Source organism: Oxyura jamaicensis, chromosome 9 (assembly GCF_011077185.1).
Source record: "Oxyura jamaicensis isolate SHBP4307 breed ruddy duck chromosome 9, BPBGC_Ojam_1.0, whole genome shotgun sequence".
Taxonomy (NCBI): Eukaryota; Metazoa; Chordata; class Aves; order Anseriformes; family Anatidae; genus Oxyura; species Oxyura jamaicensis.
The window spans coordinates 23,987,952-24,009,765 of record NC_048901.1 but is presented as its reverse complement, the minus strand read 5'-3'; the positions used below and the strand labels follow the sequence as shown (position 1 = coordinate 24,009,765).

The 21,814-nt window shown below is 42.6% G+C and overlaps 2 protein-coding genes across 2 annotated transcripts; one reads left to right on the top strand and one right to left on the bottom strand.

Moving 5' to 3' along the window:
- Positions 1 to 95: 95 nt before the first annotated feature.
- Positions 96 to 21,814, top strand: GFM1 (G elongation factor mitochondrial 1). The gene is made up of 17 exons (XM_035334250.1): positions 96 to 251; positions 883 to 1,015; positions 1,226 to 1,430; positions 2,177 to 2,293; positions 2,888 to 3,038; positions 7,084 to 7,238; positions 8,320 to 8,404; positions 9,031 to 9,168; positions 9,837 to 9,938; positions 10,619 to 10,675; positions 11,068 to 11,205; positions 12,195 to 12,277; positions 17,995 to 18,157; positions 19,076 to 19,220; positions 19,874 to 20,034; positions 20,917 to 20,970; positions 21,431 to 21,814. Exons 1-17 carry the CDS (start codon positions 243 to 245, stop codon positions 21,560 to 21,562), a joined length of 2,028 nt encoding a protein of 675 aa, XP_035190141.1. The 5' UTR covers positions 96 to 242; the 3' UTR covers positions 21,563 to 21,814.
- Positions 12,180 to 17,496, bottom strand: LXN (latexin). The gene is made up of 6 exons (XM_035334255.1): positions 17,170 to 17,496; positions 16,465 to 16,527; positions 15,736 to 15,910; positions 15,003 to 15,139; positions 13,211 to 13,273; positions 12,180 to 12,608 (listed from the first exon to the last, which is right to left on the bottom strand). Exons 1-6 carry the CDS (start codon positions 17,320 to 17,322, stop codon positions 12,501 to 12,503), a joined length of 699 nt encoding a protein of 232 aa, XP_035190146.1. The 5' UTR covers positions 17,323 to 17,496; the 3' UTR covers positions 12,180 to 12,500.

The following is a 21,814-nucleotide window of genomic DNA, read 5'->3' as shown; positions in this document are numbered from 1 at the left end:
CCCTTGGGAGCAATATGCTGTGGAAAAGTTGGTTGAGCAGATTTTTGAGCTGCGTTTGATCTGCTCATCCATAAAACGGCAACAATCCTCTCTTCCAGTTTCACCTGAACGTCTGTAGGCACTGCTCCTCAGGCATCCTTCCCAATGAGAGGATCCGCAATATCGGCATCTCTGCCCACATCGACTCGGGGAAGACAACGTTAACGGAGCGAGTCCTCTTCTACACGGGCCGGATAGCACAAATGCACGAGGTCAGTTTTGGAGGATGCCAGGGCAGAGAGGGCTGCGTGTTGGGTGCCATCGCAGTGCTTCTGGGACTTGTTCATCCGCAACGTCCTGTGTGGGGTCAGGGAGCTGTGCCTGATGCAGCCGGTGGCAGGCCTAGCTAGGAAAGGAGTCCTAAAATTAAATTTAAAAATAAATGGAGCAGAAGGGGATCAAATGACCCCTCATTTGCTGCAGTGTTCTTCCTCTTCCACAACACTTCAAATCATATTTCGAGACATTTCTTCCTATTTCTGGTAAATATATCATGGGAGAGGTGTGTTTCTTTTAATACTGTCAGAAATGGCTGTGAGAAACTGAGAATATTGGGATGTAGTTTTGAGGTTCAGATATGTTAGCTTATTAAATTAACCGTGAAGCATAATTTGTGGCAGATTTTTGATAACCTCTTTCAGGGTGATGATCTTCAGGGGAGCAAAACACATTAGGGTAGTAGATGAAGCTGCAAAAAAATCAAGCTTGTTTGCACGTCAGGAATTATCAGTGATTCTCTCACGTCTCCTTTTCATTGCTGTGTGAAGGATGATGCTCACTGATTGCTCCTGTAGAATTCTCAGTAAACCCTCTTGGACTAATTTTTATTTATTTATTGCTAAGGTGAAAGGTAAGGATGGAGTTGGAGCTGTCATGGATTCAATGGAGCTAGAGCGACAGCGTGGAATCACGATTCAGTCTGCAGCAACGTATACCATGTGGAAGGACACCAACATCAACATCATAGACACGCCAGGTAATGACGGCTCCGAACGCTTCAAGGTTGCTCTTCCTTTGTATATATATAAAAAAAAGTTGCAATCTTTGTGCTCATTAGCGACTGACCTTGAGATTCGGTATGTCTGGAGATCAATTTCACTGGGTGTTGCTGTTTTCTGCAGCTGTGAGAAAACCATTACTGCTTTTTATCATCTATGACTAACTTCTTTTTTTTATTGTTATTTAGGACATGTAGACTTCACAATTGAAGTAGAGAGATCTTTGAGAGTTCTTGATGGAGCTGTTCTGGTTCTCTGTGCTGTTGGAGGAGTTCAGTGCCAGACAATAACCGTGAACAGGCAAATGAAGCGTTACGGCGTGCCGTTTGTAACGTTCATCAATAAGCTGGACCGACAGGGCTCTAGTCCAGCCAGAGCAGTCCAGCAGTTGAGGTATCTATCGCTTTAACTTACCTGTGAAGTAATTCCGAACTATTCACATCGCAGATTAATGCTAAGAATATTGAAAAACATTTTTTTGTGGAGTCTGTAATCACATTTTGCGAGATAATGCATGGCTTGAGGTTAAATCTTACTCTGACCTATAGCAACGCTCCCTTTCGTCAAGAAAATGGGAGCAAAACCAATGTTGGCATCAGCCCAGACTCGTACTGTCTGAGAGCTGGGTTTTTGGTGTTTATTTTGATGCCGGAGCTATATTCAGAGCCACTCTAAAAACAGCCTTTTATTTTTTCTTAGATACTGGTGGGAGATGTCCTGTAGCTCACAGCAGGGCAATGGCACAAGGTTGGGCAGTGTCTGGTTCAAATACCAGAAGTTCTGCGTGCCTCTTAGCCTGCCACCTTTCTGTGCCTAACTTCATCTGTAAGATACTTATGTTAGCGTGCAGCAAGGGAGAAGGAACTCCCGTAATCAAGTAATTAATCTGAAAGCAGTTTGCACTGCCTTTTTTCCCATGGAAGCTGCTCACTGTATCTGTTGGGATATACAAGTCAGGCAGTTCCTCAGGTTAAAATGCTACTGGGCATTTTTCATCAGTACTGGTAGATTTTGGCACTGTTGAAAGAACAAAATACGGTGATGTGTAGGAATGAGATGTCGTTCAAAGACCATCTGGAGCACATGGATGGCAGTGACTGTTTTTTCTTCAACTCATCCATGTTTCCTCACTTTTTCAGATCCAAGTTAAAACACAACGCAGCTTTTGTTCAGATGCCAATTGGTCTGGAGGGAAACTTTAAAGGAGTTATAGATCTAATTGAAGAACGAGCTATATATTTTGATGGTGCATTTGGGTAAGGTTTGAAACTTCCATATTTCTTGTTCTAAAGTGACTCTTTAGATGGGTAATACCAACAGTTTTTCTTCAGAGATGAAGAAGCCTGCTGTTTGGAAGGTTAGGGATGCAGCTTGTGCTAGGGCTGAGGCATCACCTTTCAGCCCACCAGATTACAGCAAAACAATTCTGCAGAGTCAGGTTTAGTGACTGGTAGCTTCACCGGGAATCTCTGGCTAACTGTGGCAGAGTGGAGGGGTGGTAGCAATACTTGCCACCCAGAGAGATAGGAGACTTGCTTCATAACGGAGCAGATAGCGTAGATTTGGCATGAGCTTGCTGAGATGAAGATAAGATGTGGGTGAGCTTGTTGATCAGGTTGTCCTGCATCCTTGCACACTCCTGCTGTGAGTGGGAAGAACGCTTTCCTGCTAAAGCATCAGAACATCAAAGATAGCAAGTTAATAAAGCAATTTTTTATTTATTTATTTTTTAATATCCATGCCAACAGTAAATTTTTCTTGGTCAGGCTGGTCGTCACAATGACTAGTGATTGAGAGGCTGCTTCGTGTGGTATTCCTTCAGAGTGGCTGTATTATTGGTGTGTTTTTAGCCAGACTGTTCGATACGATGAAATTCCAGCTGAGTTCAGAGCAGAGGCTGCAGATCGCCGTGGGGAATTGATCGAGTGTGTTGCTAATTCGGATGATCAACTCGGGGAGCTGTTCTTGGAAGAAAAGATTCCTACAGCTGCTGACTTAAAGGTAAGTTCATGGTATTTCTTCTTAACGTCGTGTTCTTTCTGATTTTTTCCCTTCTCCCCAAAACATTTCTTGAAGTCTTGAAGAAATTCTTTGCCTGAGTTCCGTAGGACGTCACCTCCTGCAGGTGGGCTCCCAGTCCAGTCCCTACCGAGGGCCCATTCCAAATTTGTTTTTTGATCGGAAGGTCTGAGCTTGTGGGTGCCCCTTTGAGCCATTTGCTTGTCTCGAGGTACATCTGCTTGGTTTTGCCATTCTGTTACCTACCTGCAGTGCAGCTCTTGATGTCTCTGACTTACTTCGTATCCTGTAGGGAATCAGTTGTGAGATGCTCTAAGTCTTCTTTGGGCCTAGGCAATCCTGCCTCAGTTTGTGTTCGTGTTGGCGGCATCCATCTGGGGTAAAAGGAGCAGTACACCAGAAAGAGATGGGGATGACTTGGAGACTCCAGAGGAAATGGATCTAGGTCAAAATACAATTTTCAAGAAAGAAGAAAAATTGATCTCTTGAAAGATGCGGAAAGCTTGTACATGATTTATTTTATGGAATAATTAAATGGCAAACATGACAACACAGAGGGATGCGCACAGAAGTAATGAAGAACACTGTTTTCCTACATCAGCTGGTCATAGGCTGAAAATTGTTCTCAGGACAGTTCGGTATCACTGTTTTTTTCAAGTGCACGTCCACAGAACATGGTGGGGAGGCCTAGGAAGCCGAGCTGCTGCAGCTCTGCGTGATTTTGCAAGTCCTGCAGCAGTTTGCTCCTGGATGAGATCAGCTTTCACTGTTCGGTGCAGGCTGGAGAGCAGACACAACCATGTTCTTGGCGATCTGCACGTCCTGTAGTGGATTGTTACGTGGATCGCAGTCCCTTCCCTACGCACTGCAGGTGACTGATGACTGTGGTGTTAGCTTTAGTCAGGCCAGGTATAAAAGCTTGGCTACCCCAGTCAGCCGGAGACAGCCTGCACCACACACACGTGGTCTTGCTTCTGTGCTGTGAGTGTGAGGTGGCCTGAGGACAGTTACCGTAGGGCACCGCTCAGCAAGTTGGCATTCACCACGCAGCCCCGCGAGTGGGTGTGTAACTCGGGACAAGACACAGCTGTCGGCACACAGCGAGTTGCTGGGCTTTGTGTTGTGCCAGCTGGTAGCATAAGGGAGCCATGCTCAGGGCTGTATTGCAGGCATGATTCCAGCGTGGTTGCTTTTTGCCCTTTTAGCTGTGTTACGGCCATGTAGATTCCGTTAATTCGCGCTTGGTGCAGGTATTTGTGAGTATTTGCCACCAGCTCTCTCTACTCTCAGAAGTTAACTAGAGCAATAATCTTCCAGTGGCTGCTGTTAACAGTTACCAATCAAAGATTGAAACTGCCACAGTGGATAAGTTGCTCCATGTGTTAAATAAATAAAAAACCACAGAAGTGCTGTGCGAAGAGCCTGTAGCCGTGGCAGAATGTCACAGGCAGGCTGCTTTTCCAAAGAGAGCTGCTGGTGAAGTTCAAGCCGGTTTGTCTTAGAGCTTCCCTTTTGCTTTTCCCCGCTGGGTGCTTAGCTGGTAGCTGCAGGAGCCGAGCCGAGCGGAGACGTGTTAGGAGCAGGAGCTATTTCGGTGAGTGGAGCCCACCAGGCCAGCTGGGCTCAGGTCAGGAGTGATCAGAGTTACTTTAAACAGAGCTGTGACACTGAAGTCCTCTTCTGAGCATTTGTCTCCTTGGCAGTGCCTGGTTGCCTTTGTGCAGTAGTCTTTTTTCCTGGTAAGATTTGCACTGCTTGCTTTCCTGGAAGTTGCCCACTTGATCTGTTGGGATACGGAGGGCTGGCAGCTGCTCAGAGCTGGTGGGCACTGCAGGTCCCCCAGGGGTTATTAATTTCAATCTTCATGGCAGCTAAACTTTGATCATTTTTAACTTTGTAACAGACCTTGGGTTTGAGTTTAAAAAAACAAAACACAACCCACACACCTGGTTTTGGCTGTCTGGGCGATTTACTGGTGGTGAGGAGTAGGCAGGGGTCTGTACATCCCCACTTGGCTTGAGGCGTAAAAGCAAAAGGCTTTTTTTCAGAAGTACCAAAAAAACGTAGCTCTTAGTGATGCAACCATGCATCTAGCCAGTGCACTGATCAAATGTTATATTATGAAGCCTGAGCTGTTCATGTTTCAAAGCAGCCCGTCTCTCTTAGGTAAAGATAGAAATAAAAGAGCAATTCTGGAGACCTGCAGGGATCAGCCCTCCACCTAGAGGAGGGAACGTACAGATGTGAATACACTCACACCCTGAGAGGTGGCAGACTTTGAGCAGCAAGCTATTTTTGATAGCTCCTGCTGGGATGAAAATCTGTCGCAAAAACCAAATTTGCCTATTCAGCATGCATCTGCTTCCCACTTCTGAAAGCCAATTAATTACAGCTGTAATGGCTGTAGCATTGCAGATGCAGGTTAATTCGTACTAATACGTCCCCGAAGATGGATTTTCTTTCAGTGGCCAGCAGCCAAGTCTCCGCTGAAGATAATCTTTTGGTAGGAACGATGCTAAGTATCACTCCTGGAAGGCACAGTCCTAGCACACGATGGTTGCTGCAGATCAGCTGGCTCGACATCACCCGGTTTGCTGCCGTCCGTAACGCTGCGCTCGAGGAGCTGATGTGCCCCAGCTGCTCAGTGGGGCATGGGGTAACAGTAATCTCTGTAAGGAAATAAAAGGGTGCCTCCCCCACCCCAAAGATAACTGTTGGCGAGGGTAAGTTGCAGTCACGTTGCTTTATCTGAAAACACGTGGCTAAACAGAAACGCTGGGCATCAGCTCGGGGGTATTGCAGCATTGTGTGTGTAAGAGCAGATGTGGGCCAAAGGAGCAGAAGTGCTGATGTAGGAACTTTTTCCTTGTATTACTTCTGTGAACTCATTAACAAATCGAAGGAAACATTTACCTCATTCTCAGAACGATTTAAAGGCAGGATATTCTGTTTGCTCTGTCGAAGGGTTTTGTTGTTTTCCGTTGTCACTTGGCTCAGGTAGTCCCCATGGCGCTCCCCGCTAATGATAAAGATAGTTCAGCCTTCTCTCTTCAGGTTCTCTAACTCCCAGCTTAGGTGATGTGATGAGCTATCTTAGTCTGTTCCGGAGAATCCATTTCTTTCAGTTTATCAAAGCCGGCGCTGCTGTCAGCTGGAGTGAGGCCGCCGTGTCCGCGGGGAGGTGGCATCCTCTAGTGGCAGGGAGAGGTGAGGCCGAGGAAGCAATCCTGGGGTAGCTGGCTGGGGTTAGTTCCCTCCTGCCCACCTTCCAAACCTTTACAGACAGCGATGAAAGCCATTCTGGAAGCTGTTGGTGCTCAGTGAAGCATCACATGCCATGGCAAAGTGTGGGTGGGAGGCACTGAGTAAGCAGGAGGCTGGTGTGCAGTTAGGTTTTCTCTCTCAGCCCCCTAGGAGATCCTGGAAGGATCCCTGAGGCGGCTGCACAACTTCAGCATCTGCAGATGGATGTGGATAGGTTCTTCTGTCATGGTGTTAAAGCACTTCTCATCAAAAAATGGTGATTCCTTGGGCATGCCACTTACCCAAATATCTCTGCACTGCCTAAATTTCTCTTTCAGCAGAATTTTCTGTACAGAAGTTGAAGCGTTTCACCTTGCTTTCACAAATATCTGTGTATTATTTCCCAACGAAGTTAAATACGGGGAATGAGAGGCCTAAGGCAGACTTGAAGAACCCTGACTTTATCAACGTAGAATCAAGGACCTTTTTCTGACTATTTAGGGGTTATCATTGTATTTCTTAAGCATTATCAATTCTAAGTTAAATTTAAGTTGTTGGAGGGCGTGGGGGGGATTTCTCTTGCTTCTCTAGAATACCAGTGAGCAAGGTGTAGTGGGAGGCTTTTGTGTGGGGGCTCCAGCAGACTGTGGGGGTGGCTGCTTTACTGCAGGAGTGAAGACAGCCAGCGCGGATGGAGGGGACGTCTGGAATGCTTCACGTTGGTGCTGCATCAGACTCCTGAAGCTGTTGCAGAAGGCCAGTAATGCACTGATAATTTTTCCAGCTTGCAATCAGAAGAGCAACACTGAAAAAGTCCTTTACCCCCGTACTTGTGGGAAGTGCTTTGAAGAACAAAGGAGTACAGCCACTGCTGGATGCTGTCTTAGAATACCTCCCAAATCCTTCAGAAGTTGAGAACTATGCTATTCTTAACAAGGGGTAAGTACGTGCGTTAACCTACGGTGAGGTCTTAGAATAAGGTTTCAAAGCAGTGCAATATGTAGTGGGAAACTTCAGTAACGAAATGCAGTCGTTTACCATTTGCATTAATTAATGCAATTATAATTCTGCGCCACATTCCAAAAGTAGGAGAGCTCACCTGTCATTTCAGGGTTGCTGTTTATACTTGTACTTCTAATGCGCGCTAACTATTTTTCAAACGTAACATTTATATGCTGAGACAGCTCTTATAAATTAATGATAACCCTTGAAATCATGCCTACATTAGAGGGGAGAGCACATCTGAAATACGTTAACTGATGTTTTATTCATCTGGACATGGCTGTTGAAGTAGATGTGCCATCACAATTAAGAAATATGAAACCCGACAGCAGAGCCAGCAAGCAGCCCTTCACATTCCAGTCATGGCTTGGGGGTGGTCATCAGGCCTTCTTAATGCATCTGAGTTGTTCAGGCTCAATGAGAGCTAAACAGAAATGATGCTAATAAATACAGTTTATGACTTTCTCCCAGCGGTCACCTGAATTTTTGAGTCCTCGCTGCTGCTGGGCCATTTCCGACATGTTAACATCTGCCTGCTGGGACGGGCTGAAATGCCTAATGTGGCTGGTGGGCATTGGCAGAGGAGTGCCTACTGCATCCCTTCCCTGTCCTTCTGCATCCACGTTGCAGTCTTACTACAAAGCTGTGGTTGCAAAGCCTCACGTTGGCACGTTCAGCTGCTTTTAGGTCAACCACTGCCTACACCCGTGTCCTTTTATATGCCTTCTTCTGTACCTGCCGGTACCGACAAGTTAACCTGTGACAGGCAAGCTGCAATTCAATGTATATGTGCTCTTGTTTTGTGTTTTGGTGGATAATCCCCTTGCTGGCACGTACTGAAACCTCCCCGTCCTGCATGTGCAAGAGTAGAACAACCCAGCATCTTCTAAGCCTCTGCTATAAGGCTGTGAAACCAAGGGCCCTTGGGACTTTCCAAGACTGGACTTGTGTTTAGAGGAGACTGCCGTGTTTTCTTCATAACATAAACTCCATCTCCATTCCTGTTTGTTTTTTGAAGGGATTCTGAGGACAAAGCCAAGTTCCTACTGAACTCCGCTCGAGACAATTCCCAGCCTTTTATAGGCCTTGCTTTTAAACTAGAGGTAAGCTGTTTAATGTTTTTCTTTAATGCAGCAAAAACAGTAGAGAACAGCAGAAAACGCAAACCTGGCTTCCAACCATAATATCCACAAATGTATCAGACGTTGCCAAATTTGGAAGTCTTAAAATGGATTCTGGGCCCCAGATACTTCACAGTTTTCTTATTTTTCTTAGTTAAAACCTGAAAGTTTTTTCTGGGGGGAAGGATGGCTTATTTCAAATACTTCCAGAGAAAAATGCAGTTTTTGTCTAAGTTGAAAATAATGGAACATGAGAGAGACATAAAGGAAAAAATACAGTTCTAACCAAATGGGTTGCTTGCTGCCCAGAGAGTAGCAGAATTTCATGTGGAAAGTGGCTGACCAAATTGTTGGCTAATGCGTGCCTCTGTTGGGAAGGCTTAGCACTGGTAAAATTGGTGAAGTAAAGGAAATAGCCGATAAATGTCACGTTCCTTTTCAGAGTCAAGCGAAAGCTGAGACTATGCTAAACAAAATTTCATTTACGTATCGAGTCTGTAAACTCAAAACAGAATCATTTGGTCAGTCAGCGCAGACCATACTTCAAATAGGAGCTGTCTTGACTCCCAGAAGGATTAGATTTGATTTTTAATGAATTTTGATTTCAGGCTGGCCGTTTCGGGCAGTTAACTTATCTCCGAGTTTATCAGGGGATGCTGAAGAAGTCTGATTATATTTATAACACTAGGACTGGCAAGAGAGTGCGTGTCCAAAGACTTGTCCGAATGCACTCAGACAACATGGAGGTGAGTGAGGGGCAGTCCAGGCACACGGGCTGCCCTTTGAGATGCTCTTACTAAACACGCTTCTCACTTTTCAGGTATCTCTGAATGATACATCAAATTTCTGCTTTTGTTGTTAATTCATATTTGCCTGTAGCATTTAATAGACCTCTACAAGAAACTGAATGATCTTCAGTGTGGTATTCCCACTGAAGTGGAAGAATCTTTGCCCGAGAAGTATTATAAAATGGCTCTGAGATGACAGCTACAGAAAGCTAACTGTGGCATTATCCCCATGTTCCATGCCTGTGGGAGGAGGAAAACAGGGTTGGCAAAACAGACAGCAAAGTTTTCTTTCATGTGATTATTGAACACTATTCTTAAACTGAAAATTGATTCTCAAACTGCTGCAAATGCTGCACTTCCCTGATTGAAATGCCTTAACTATATAGCTGGATCGTGACTGCCTGTAAAAGTTGCTTGCTTTGCATCCTTACATTAAAGTAAGGTAGCATCCAAGCTGAGATACACTTTCTGGGCATTTGTTTTGAGGAAATGGATAAGGAAAAAAATGAGCTTAACATCAGGGTTTTAAACACAGTGTTTATATCTCTGCTTAAAACCAAATGTCGTTTGTAATATGTGAATATCTTTTTCAGTGTCCTCTAAATAGTAAATTTTTCTTTCTTAAGGATGTAAACGAAGTTTATGCAGGAGACATATGTGCGTTGTTTGGAATTGATTGTGCAAGTGGGGATACGTTCACTGATAAAACGAGTACTGACATCTCCATGGTGAGTATGCCTCCTCACCTGTGTGCCTCATCATGTACAGTAATTTACTGGGATTTTGTTGCAAGAAGTTTTAATTGTTTGTCCTGTTTAAATATTTTTTGATGTATTCACAACTGCAAATATGTTTTATGATGGTTATGCGTCAGGAAGCCTGTATATGTAGAAGTATGGTACATTCAAGAGATGCACATTTGTTTACTACACTTGACATCAAATCCATAATTGCAGTGTTACCAAACTGTTCAGGGCTGTTGGAAGCATTACTGCATCATTTGCTGTCCATGGGTAACTGAATACTGAGAGGATGCTGTTACCCAAAACTAGTGAGCTATGTATTTGTATATATATGTAAAGATATCATTTTTATTTGTACGTACATTTACAGAATATGATGGGAAGCAGAGTCTTCCTAAGTAGTGTGAATCCAAATCAGCTTGTCTCCAGGTAAGTATTGGAAATGCTGTGGTTGGCAGCATGGCATTTATTAAGTCGTAGCCTTGTAGCAATCCTGAGGAGAATTACATAATTCTGTTGCACTTACACGATGATGTTTCAGGTTGATAAGTAAAGCAGTCATCTGTTTGTGACCCAGAGCTCTTGTGATCCAAATTTTCTGGAGAAGTTGCATCACTAGGTGTAGCAAAACCTGATTGTGTGATCTCTTCCTTTATGACTTGCAGGAATCAATTCACATCCCTGATCCTGTCATTTCGGTAGCTATGAAGCCTTCCAACAAGGTAGGAGCCTGTGAATCAACCCTTTTCTGACCAAGTTGCCTTCTTTCTGCCACTTTTATTACTTTGCGCTGGTTAGCAGTCAAATATAAAATCATATAGACTATGGTGAGCACTATAAAATATTCTTTTGAAAGTACTTAAGAACACATTAACGTTATTTGAATGATGTGTTAGGTAGTATTACTTAACCATAAAGAACACGTGTGTCTTTGAGCTAGGTAAATAGGACTCCAAATAACTGGAGAAATAAATGCAGCTCTAAATGGGTGGCCCTTTCAGAAAATAACCTCATGGGAGTAGAAGTGCTAAGCAGTTGACAAGAAACTTTCAGATTTCTTTGTGTGGCTTCTGGATGTTCAGTTGATGTTTCTTTTGCATGTGTAATTTTTTAGAATGACCTCGATAAATTTTCAAAAGGCCTGAGCCGCTTTTCAAGGGAAGATCCCACCTTTAGGATCCATTTTGATGATGAGAGCAAAGAGACCATTGTTTCTGGAATGGGAGAACTGCACCTGGAAATCTATGCCCAGGTAATTTGGAAAGCAGAATCCATGGACTCTGCTTTTGACTATTTTGCCAACCAAGAATTCTTCCTTTCTGGTGGAGACATTGCATTGCAATACAAAAATTTATCTGCAGATAGGATAATCAATGCCAGTCTAAATTTAGGCCTGATTTTGGAATTGAGTACTTTAGGTCTCTTCGAATTTGCAGGATTCTTTGCAGGTGCACAACTAAACTTACTTTAGTGTCAATCATGGTTCTTACGAGACAGCTATTTTGAGGTTTTCCTAGCAGAAAGTACCATGGCATTAATGTGACCACTAGTAGCTGCTCAGGGAAGTGCTTAACTTCCTAGTCAACTTCTGAAGGCTCTTTCTCTCTAGTGGTTCTATTTTGAAGGCTTATAATCTATTTAAATGAAACTTCTGTCTAGAATATTTTCACTTTTTTTGGTTCAAAGACATAAAAATGTTGTATGAAGCACTATACTTTGCTTTAGCAGCCTTTGCTTATAATGAATTTTACTGTTAATTATTTCCTACAAGAAGAGAGAAATAGTCTGCTTCCATGCTCTTAAAGGTATCATTTCATAATTAGAGATGATGCAGGCAGGAGGGAATAGTTACTTGTAATGATTTATTTGTCTCTTTCAATTTGGTATCTGTTCTGGATTTTAGTCTACATACAGCAGATGTATCTGAAATGTTGAAAGATTGAAGAAAAGATGGCTTTTGTTTTGGAAAACTTAAACTTGAATAAAATAATCACATGGTTGCTTTTCCCTGTGTATAGCCCCTAAACATGAATGACTGCAGAATGACAGTAAATAATTTTTAACACTGTTTTTTTGAAGAAAAAGAAAAAAAAACAGAAATCCCCCAAATCAATCCAGTCCAAAACTCAAAATCTGGTTAGCCCTGATCAAGTTTCTCATTTCAAAAAGATTTGTAATAAAATTATTGCCATGGTGTGGGTACCACTCTATTGCATTCTTTTTTTTTTTTTTTTCCTGCAGCGAATGGAAAGAGAATACGGTTGCCCTTGCACCATGGGAAAGCCAAAAGTTGCCTTTAGAGAGAACATATCTGCACCTGTGCCGTAAGTATTCTTTTTAGCAAAAACTGAGGTTTTTTGTTTGTTTTGACACAGAACTTGACTACACAGTAGAGAAAGTGCCAGATCAAAGCACAACATAGAAGAGGAAAATGTTTGTTTGAACAAGGGGTCTTTCTTCGTACCTTGATTGTGTGTCCACCCCACCAATTTATATTCCCCCCCTTGAAATGCTTCTGGTAGCATCTGAGCTTCTTCCATTGCTGTATCAGATGCTGCAGTCGTCCTGTACGTGTTTTGGCTGACGGCTGTTCTGTGTTACTTCAGTGCCATGCTGCGGATGCCAAAGAACTGTCATTTGCCAGGGAATAATCTCCTGTGGGTAGAAAGTAAAAATGCAAGAAGTGCGAAGGTGTTTTCTTTGAACAATACTGGACTGGAACTGACTCTCGTAACAGCCATACCTGGGCTGGCTTTACCTAGGTTGATCCTGCACCAATAATAGTTCAGGATAAGCAGCACAACACACAGTCCTGTTGAATTGTTAAAGCATTTTAAGTTCTCCTGCAGGCCTTTTTGAGCCTGTGTTGTGTTCCATGCTGCTGCAATTACGTTGTTCTGTCTTCCAGGCTAGTGTTGCAACTCAAGCATGTCTGTGTAGAACTGCCACTCCTACTGTGGTACTACGGATAATTTGGGACACCCTCTGTCCAATGAATAGAGCACTTGTAAGCACCAGGAAATCAGTTGAAAATTAGTCTCCCGACACAAATTAGAGACCTGTTGTCTCCTGCCTGCATAGGGACAGGTGCAGGTAATGCTGAGACAGATGGGTGATCATTGCCCTAACCTCACCCATTTCACCAGCTGACCTCCAGGCACCAAATCTGTGAACACCTCACCATCTGCATGTCCAAGCTGGACATACACAGCTGGCAGTCTTCAAAACAGAAAAGCTTTTTAGAAATAAGACTTTACCTGGGACACGTTTTCATGAAGTAGAATCGTGTAGTCAAATTCAAGATACTCATCACTTCTTTTCTGGAAAGAAAAGATGAAAAGGGCTGAAGTTAAGACTTCCACCTACTTTAAAAGTAGTGAATCAATTTGCTTTGGTTATAATAAAAAGTCTTAGATACATTTCAGATGAAACTGGCAGGTCATAAAGCAGACGTAGCTTAGTCATTATAACAAAACAGTAATGTTTTGTTTGTGAACTCTAAAAATCACTTTTGAGACCGCAGATAACATTTAAAACCATGCTAATTCCTCCTTTAAAGAAGCTTCTTTAAAGCGTTAACAAATCCTGCTCCCAAAATGAGTTTCTGCATTGCCTTCATACCCAAAACTTCATGAGAATTGTGCTGGGTGGACAAATATTTGGGCTCTGGAAGTCTTTCTTTTTGGAAGAAAACCCAATATACTGAAAATCTAAACATTCCTGCCCTCTTTCTCAGATCTAGCTTACATATTAAATTTAAAGTTGACCATCACTTTAGGAATTATTCTTAACTCTCAGTGTATTTTATGCCCTTTGAATAGAGAAGAACTGGAAGAATCTACAGAATTCTATTAAATTAAAAATAAAACATTTTTGCTCTGATTGCAACTTTTCTGAAAACAGGTTGCCTTTCCAGGTAAAAAAGCCTTCAAGGCCTGTTGATGATGGCAGCTGTTGACTCAATTTGAATAGCTGTATTAAGATTTGACAAGTTATATTTATTTTTGAGCTTAGGGTAGATTTCTGAGCTTAGCTGCTTGGGATTAACACAGTATTTGTAATCACTCAAAAAAAAAGTGAAAATATAAAACATTTAATCCTGAGGTATTCTGTTCCCTCGCTGTCTTCTGACATGTTTTCCTGAATGCAGTTTCCATATCGTAAACTTAGTTGATCATGCTGATACAAGTCTAGAAGTAATGTTCCAATTGAACTAAGCTTTAAACGTTGGGTAGAAAGCTAACCCTGAGGTAAGTGTTATAGAAATTGTTAAATGGGTCGTTAAACTCTTTTTTTTTAAAAAAAAAAAAGAGAAAAAAGAGCATTTCTGCAACATGAATGTCTCATCTAAAAATTAATTTATTCCACTCTCCCCAGATAAAAAGCAGCATTACTAAGAAGTTTGGGGAAAAAGTTGTGTGGAATTAAATCAGCATTTTCTTTCTTGATTAGCATTTGAACTAGCAAGTGGATGGAGACTGGAAGAGTATAAACAAAAAGCAACGTAGATGGTATTTTATTGAAGTTGAGATGCAGCCCATTGCTGTTTGTCTAGATCTTGGTACTGCAGAGATGTCAAGTAGTATTACGGTGACTGATTGCTAGATCATGGTGTAAATCAAGAATAGTCCAGTGCCTGTTGTGCAGGTACAAGATAACTGGCAGATCAGCCTATGCTACAGATGAAAGGCAGGAAAGTAATATAAAACTGTAATCAAAGGGATGACCCCTAAGTGGAAAGGAAATTTCTATTTTAACTAAATAAGCATAGAACACTGCTCTTGCAGGAAGACTGCTTCTAGAAGCAAAATTCAGGAAGAGAATAAATAAACAGGCAGTCCATTGATGAAAGCATTCATGACTTGCTAGAGGAAAGGGCCAGGTGGAACAAAAAACTTAAACACTGGCTTAAAAATGAACCAGACCAAGAAGTTCAGACACAGTTGAGGTTTCTTGCTTAAGAACTTTGCCTCAGCTTAGTTCGGCACAGGCCACGGTTGTTTAGCTCCTGAATATTATATTTCTTTCAGGGCATCGATGGTAACTTACCACTTGCTTCACATGTTTTATTTGGGCAAGTTGGTACTTAGTATTTTCAGTTGAGTTCTGCCATATCACGTAGCCAGAGGCAACCCAGGCTAGCACTCTGATGGGCTCCATTTCTGGGGGCACGTTGCCGTAGCTGTCTGGGAAACAAAGCAAAAAATACACATCAAGAAAGATTCATGGAGTCATGGTCATTAATGGGATGATACAGCTTAGTAAGTAGGGTCTGGTGCTAACACTCAGGGTTCCTGGCTGATGTTTCCTGCTGTGTTACAGACCTATATGATCTTGGAATAGCTGCTATACCACCCCTCTGCCCCACTTCTTCCTCTTAACACACATTCTGTAAGGTCGTCAAGGCAGGGGTAAGCGCAGACCAGAGTAGTGCAGTTGGGCACCTGGTGTGCTACCAGGAACAGTCACAAAGCACAAAGATAAAGAGGTTAAGAAGTAACAGAAGGTTTTCAAGGAACAGTCACATGCAAATCATGTATCAGCTCTGCAGTTCAGAGCTGATGAATGAACTTGGCAACGTGATTGACACAGCATGCGGAATAAGGGAAAGTGAGGAAGCGTGTATTCAGAGAAGGGCTAACGGCCCGATCCCCCTCGGTCCCAGCTCCTAGGGTAGGGCCTCCCATGTGGATCGTGGACCACCACCACATTAGCTCAGGTTTGCTTCTGGCCACGGAACATGTTCTCTCGCATCTTTCTCGCCCAGGTCCCTTCTTTGTACCTGGTATGTTCTCTGCCACAAGCTCGTTTTTCAGGCTCTTGATTCGATTGTAGAATCGGTTATCTGCTTCATCTGTGTTCTTAAGTTCTCCTTCAATTGTAAATTGCACATCTGGAGCAGCGTTTTTGTTGCCCAGATGATAAAGAACCTCAGAAGTGCAGTTAACAGTACTGTCCTGTTACAGAGTTAATTAAGGTATTAATATTTGATTAAATGCATGTATAATATTGGTAATTTGCACTTAATGTACTTTTTTATTTTCTTAGAGTATGGCCCACAGAGTTTTGTGATTATTTAAGACAAGGTACATTCGTAGCATTTCTGTGAACATAACTTTACAGGAACTTTTCCTTCTGTAGAGATCTAAAACGTAATGTTTGTGGTGCAGAATGTCACTCCTGTTACTTAGTCACGGATTCACCTAACTTCAATTTGAAATTGAATGACATTGTAATGTCCTTGTCATTTCCCTCAGTTCGGTGTCACAGCATCAGATACTTAGGGCTTGTATGGTGTAGGAAGTGGTGATTCCCTTTTGGTAAAATTCAGCTTTTTTTCTCCCCCCTCTGATTTACAATGTAGAGAAATCTGAAACAATCCCCAGATGTTATGGTGTGTCCACTGGCCTCGGCTAATACCAGCAGCATAGAGTTTTGGCTGTTCAGTGCACATCGGTAGAGCCAACTTCTGCCCTTCATTAATGTGTTAATGAAGTAAATCTGAACTCACTTTCTCAAAGACGTCTTCTAACACAAATTCCAGATGGTATTTATGCCCGACATCATCAATATCCTAAATAAGGAGAACATTAAGAATATTTATTTTGTAAAATGCTGAATTTCTTTGCATTCTGGAAAAGTTTCCAGTTACTGTGAAACAGGCTGCAGCAGCATCACTCCGTAATATGCATACAGAGCTAGGCTATTCTTTTATTTTTTAGTACTGCCTCTTCCCTTTCTAGTCTTGCACACTGATATCCCGGTATGATTCCGTCCTATAACACATACTGCTTGCTTAAACTCTGGAGACAAGAATCTTACTTGGGTTCCTTATACTGCATACATCTTGCACTTTGCTAGGAATTGCATTAAGTCTTTTTACAGGACCGACTACCTACAGTTAAGCAAGTAGGTTAGCTTTGCTAGTACACGGGTTATAGCAGGCTTAGGGGCAAATCACCAAGTCTGTGGTGCATTTTGTCTCCCTGCCTCCCCTTAAGGGAGCGTGCTTCAGGGGTTCTGTAGGCAGGGATTCCTCGGTTAAACACCGTCTGCCCGGAGAAGGGCCCAGTCACTGCAGCAGCATTGTCAAAACGGCCAAGCACACAGCGTGTATTTTGTACCTCAGCCCCGGGCAGCGCTGCCTCGGGGTGCCCGCAGCTGAGGGAGGCGCCGCCCGCCCCGCGCCCCCTCAGGCCCCGCGGCCGGGCCTCACCTGGCGGCGGGCGCGGCTGAGGGCCCTCAGCGCCAGGCCGCGCCCGGGGCTCCCGCGGCGCCACGCGATGAAGGCCGCGGCCAGCGCCGCCGCCCGGCCGGGGAGGCAGTGGCTGGGAGGCAGCTCCGCCAAGGGGCTCGGTCCCTGCGACATGGGGCCGGGGGAGTCCGGGGCGGGGGGCGAGGAGAGCGGCCCGGCACGACAGGGCTGTCCCCGCCGGCAGCAGGAAGCGGCGGCGTGGGGAGGAGCGGTCCTGGAGCCGCCCTCCTCCTCCTCCTCCTCCTCTCCTAACAGCCTGAAACCACGCAGCCAGCTGTGACAGAGGTTAAATATTTCAAGGAAACCTAAAATCCCTCTAGTTTCCTTCAAAAAATAGAAATACACGACAGTTGTTTGGTGTTTTGTTTGTTTGTTTTTTCCTAATCACCCTTGCCCCGTGTGTGCACCTAACATCAAAGTACTTTGTAGGAGGAGACTGTGGGTATGCGTGGGAATAAGAGCTTGTGATTCAGGCAGGCAACCAGCCTGAAGGTAATCAGGCTTCATTAGCGTTGCTTACCATATACAGAAGTGTTTTGGGTTGTTAAATCAGCACAGGCTCTTAGGTTCCAGCTCGCAAGATGAAGAAATGCGTTGTTCCTCTGAGCACTTGAATATTCTCAGCTGTGCTTTCAGTCGCACAACTTTTAGCCTTTCTGATTAAGTCTAGCTAAACGGAGTGAAGCAAAATGCAGAACAGGAACTTCTTCCTTATAAAACCATGGATAGAGCGCAATTTCTGTAATGAATAACGTGGCATTCTGTGGGGTTTCTGCTTGGTTTTAGGTTTGAATATACACACAAGAAACAGACTGGTGGAGCAGGCCAGTATGGCAAAGTTATAGGAGTCCTTGAGCCCCTGGATCCTGAAGACTACACAAAATTAGAATTTGAAGACAGAACTATTGGCACAAATATTCCAAAACAATTTGTGCCTGCTGTTGAAAAGGTACAAAGAGATTTGTGTATGTCTGTGATATAAGAAATTCTGATTCTTGGGTGTTTATTTTTTTTTTTTTTGCAGTACTCTGTTAACATTTACTATGACTGTCTTGCCCCAGGCAAGGAGACTTTTCCCATTATTTCAGTGGAAGCAGAATCAAATTTCTATGTTTTTGCTTAATATCCTACATTCCTAACTTTTCCACTTAATTTAGAAGCTGCTGTTTGTTTTCTTTGGTAGTGTGTGCCTGCTCTATTTCCATAGCAGTGCCTTAGTACGAAAGGTAGGCTTTCTCTTCTGACAGTAAAACAAGCCTCCTTCTGATGAATCTGCTTTTTAATTTCCATGTTCTGCTTCTGATTGTGGCCATGTAATTCTTATCCTTGATTCTGAAACATGCAACTTTTTTGTGATTTCTCTGAGACCAAATACGTAGGTAACTGTAGTTAAGCTAATTTAATGCATGAGTTACCAACTACTCCTTTTTTTCACCACTTCTATGGGCTTCTTCTGTTCATATAACTGTATAACTTATCATATGCAACTTTAATCCTTTTCCCTCCATGTTATCATGATCTTTGAAATCAAACTAAAAGAATTCCTCCATGATTCCATGGTGTGACACTTCAAGATTTTTTCCAAGTCCTGGAAAAAAACACACAGTCTTAAAAGAATCTTGTTTTTCAATCCAACAGTTGAAGTAGTTATTTTCCACGTGAAGCATTCTTTCAGTCTTTGATCATACAGCCCCTTAACAAAACAAAGTCCTCAGTACGTTCTTTATCTTTGTCTTCTATCTTACTACATGATTTCTGTTTTTAAGGTGACCAAGTTTAGTGTCTTTGTTAAGTGGCCATTGCTAATAGCAATCTTTTTAAAGCTTAATCTCAGTCTAAAAACTAACTTTAAGATGTTATTTGACAGGGATTCCGAGACGCATGTGAAAAAGGTTTAACGTCAGGGCACAAGATATCTGGAGTCCGATTTGTCTTAGAAGATGGTGCACATCATATGGTGGACTCCAACGAGTTCTCTTTCATCAGAGCAGGAGAAGGAGCACTAAAGCAAGGTATAAAGCTAGTAGTCTGAATGTGTAGTCCTACTGGCTTCTTTATTGTTGGAGCAAATTTTCATGACATCGTTTCCTGAGGTTGGTTTGTTGCCTGGTGTATCCATATGTATATTCAAAGTTTGGCTGGTTGTGTAGAGCAGAGTATGTGCAAGAGTTCATAGAAATTTTGAGGAAGGCAGACTAATCTTATAGTTGTATAGTTTTATTGGGGTAAAAAAAAAGAAAACATATTATCAAACATATCAAAACATTCTATCAAACTACATGCCTGACAGCACTGCCATCTCTGGAATAAAAGGTAGCGGGGCTGGAATTCCAGGTAGTCAATATTGTTTCCCCCCCTGTAAGAAACATTGAGCATTAACCAAACAGTTCTTTGCTATCCATAGGGGTATTTGGAATGACACCAGGCGTGTTCTGTAGTTCGTATAGCTGCATGTGAATCTAGCTGGAAGTTAATTTAAGCACAGCTTGATGTTCCCGCTAACTGCTGTTGTCTTGGATCCCATAGGAAGCATGTCTTAGTTGTCACTTCTGGCCTTACCACTGGAGTGGCTTTGGGTGGCTTCTTGCAAGACCAAATTCAGAATCATTTAATGCCTACAATTTAGGTAGGTCTAAGAGTGTGTTTCATGTTCTCTTTACTCCAGCTATGGAAAATGCCACCGTGCGTATACTTGAGCCCATTATGGCAGTGGAGGTGATGGCACCCGCGGAGTTCCAGGGAGCAGTGATAGCTGGAATTAATCGTCGGCATGGAGTGATCACAGGGCAAGACGGCTTGGAGGGTTACTTTACTCTCTATGCTGAGGTATGTGGTGGTAGCTGGTTCCTGACCCTTTCTTCTCCCGTTGCCTTTTGACTCTGTTACTGGTTTTCTTACTGGCCAGAATTTTAAACGTTTTAGTCAAGTTACTTGGCAGATAAGCTTATCACAAGTTTTCCGTTTGTGGAAGCGTATCGTGCAGTATTAGTAAACCTATTGTAAACCCGCCCTGCTTCAGAGAAGTGTATTTATTAACCTAAAATCGTGTGGTGTCAGAGAAAGGAACAGAATTTGATTTTGTCGAGGCTGGCTGGCTGTATTACCTTGGAGTGAAACAAATCTGTGCAGCAATGCACAGAGTAAGGGGGATCTTTTTGGCAGCTGTTTTCCTTCAACTGATAACTGCATCAACTGTAATAATCGCAGATGAGCGCAAAGGATTTTTCTTCACACCTTTCATGTAAAAGTGTATTTTACATACTTTCATATAAAGTGTATTTGTTCTCATGTTAGATCGTATGAAATGAACATCTAACGGTGGTAGGGTAAACCCTCTCAGCAAAGCTTTAAGTAATGCCAAACCATACTGCGCATCGCTCCTGCTTCATAAATGGTATTTAGAGCTGCAGCCTTCGATGTTTCAAGTGTCGTGATCTCCTGCTTGCTGATGCAGGTTACCGAGTTTGGCATATTCCAGTGTCTGGTGCATTCCAAGTGAGACTTGGGGGATTTTCTGCTGAATATACCTTGTGAATGTACATTAGTTGAAATAAGCGGTATTTACAAAAGCAGATAATAAAATCAGCACTGTTTACAAAGAGCACCAGGTTTTACTGTCTCTTACCATAACTGAGATTAATTGGATGATAGCCAAAAGTAGATGGAAAAATACTGTGTTCCTACAAGAATAATATGCTTGGATTTTAGGTGCCACTGAATGATATGTTTGGATATGCCTCTGAGCTGCGGTCTTGCACAGAGGTAAGTACTCTCAGAATTTTTCGTTAGAAAATTCTTATTTCTATGAATCAAATGTGCTAATTTGCATCAGCATTGACATAATACATGCAGCAGAAAAAGTGGTAAAAATGGAAACACAAATACAGAATAGGAAAATAACATTGGAGCTATTACTGTTACTTTACCTGTTGCTTAATTAACATCGCTATCACTAGCTCTATAACGATCAGACAAAAAATCCTTGCATACTTTGGGAAGACATCCAGAGTTGTAAATAGTACAAAGCAAAAACATCAAAGTAACATTGTTCAGATACTGTTTATTTTTGTATCTTATATCTACATGCCTAGGAATCCAGTGCTTGTATACTTCATCATAAGTTTTAGCTGCATGTTATCTCACAGATTTAGCCTACAGCTAAATAAGGTTTAAATACTTGTTTAGCATCCTAACTTTGACAATTTTCTTTCCAACTCTTCAGGGAAAGGGTGAATATACAATGGAATACAGTAAATATCAACCCTGTTTGCCCAGTACTCAAGAAGAAATAATTAACAAATACCTCGAAGCAACGGGACGACTTCCTGCAAAAAAGGGCAAAGCGAAAAGCTGACTTTTTTTTCCCTCTTGAGTACACTGAATGGTTCTTCACAATCTGCTCAAAAAGTTCGGTTGCCCAAGCCATACAAGCAATCAATCCTGGTTGGATAAGTGCAGGCTTCAGTGGGTCTTGGACTTGAATTTCATCGTAATATCCTCCCCTTGTGGTACGCACAGAAGTATCACAGGGAGATTAGAGCTGAATTGTTCAGATGTAAATGCTGCTTGTTATCAAAATACAGAAATACTATAACATTGATAATAA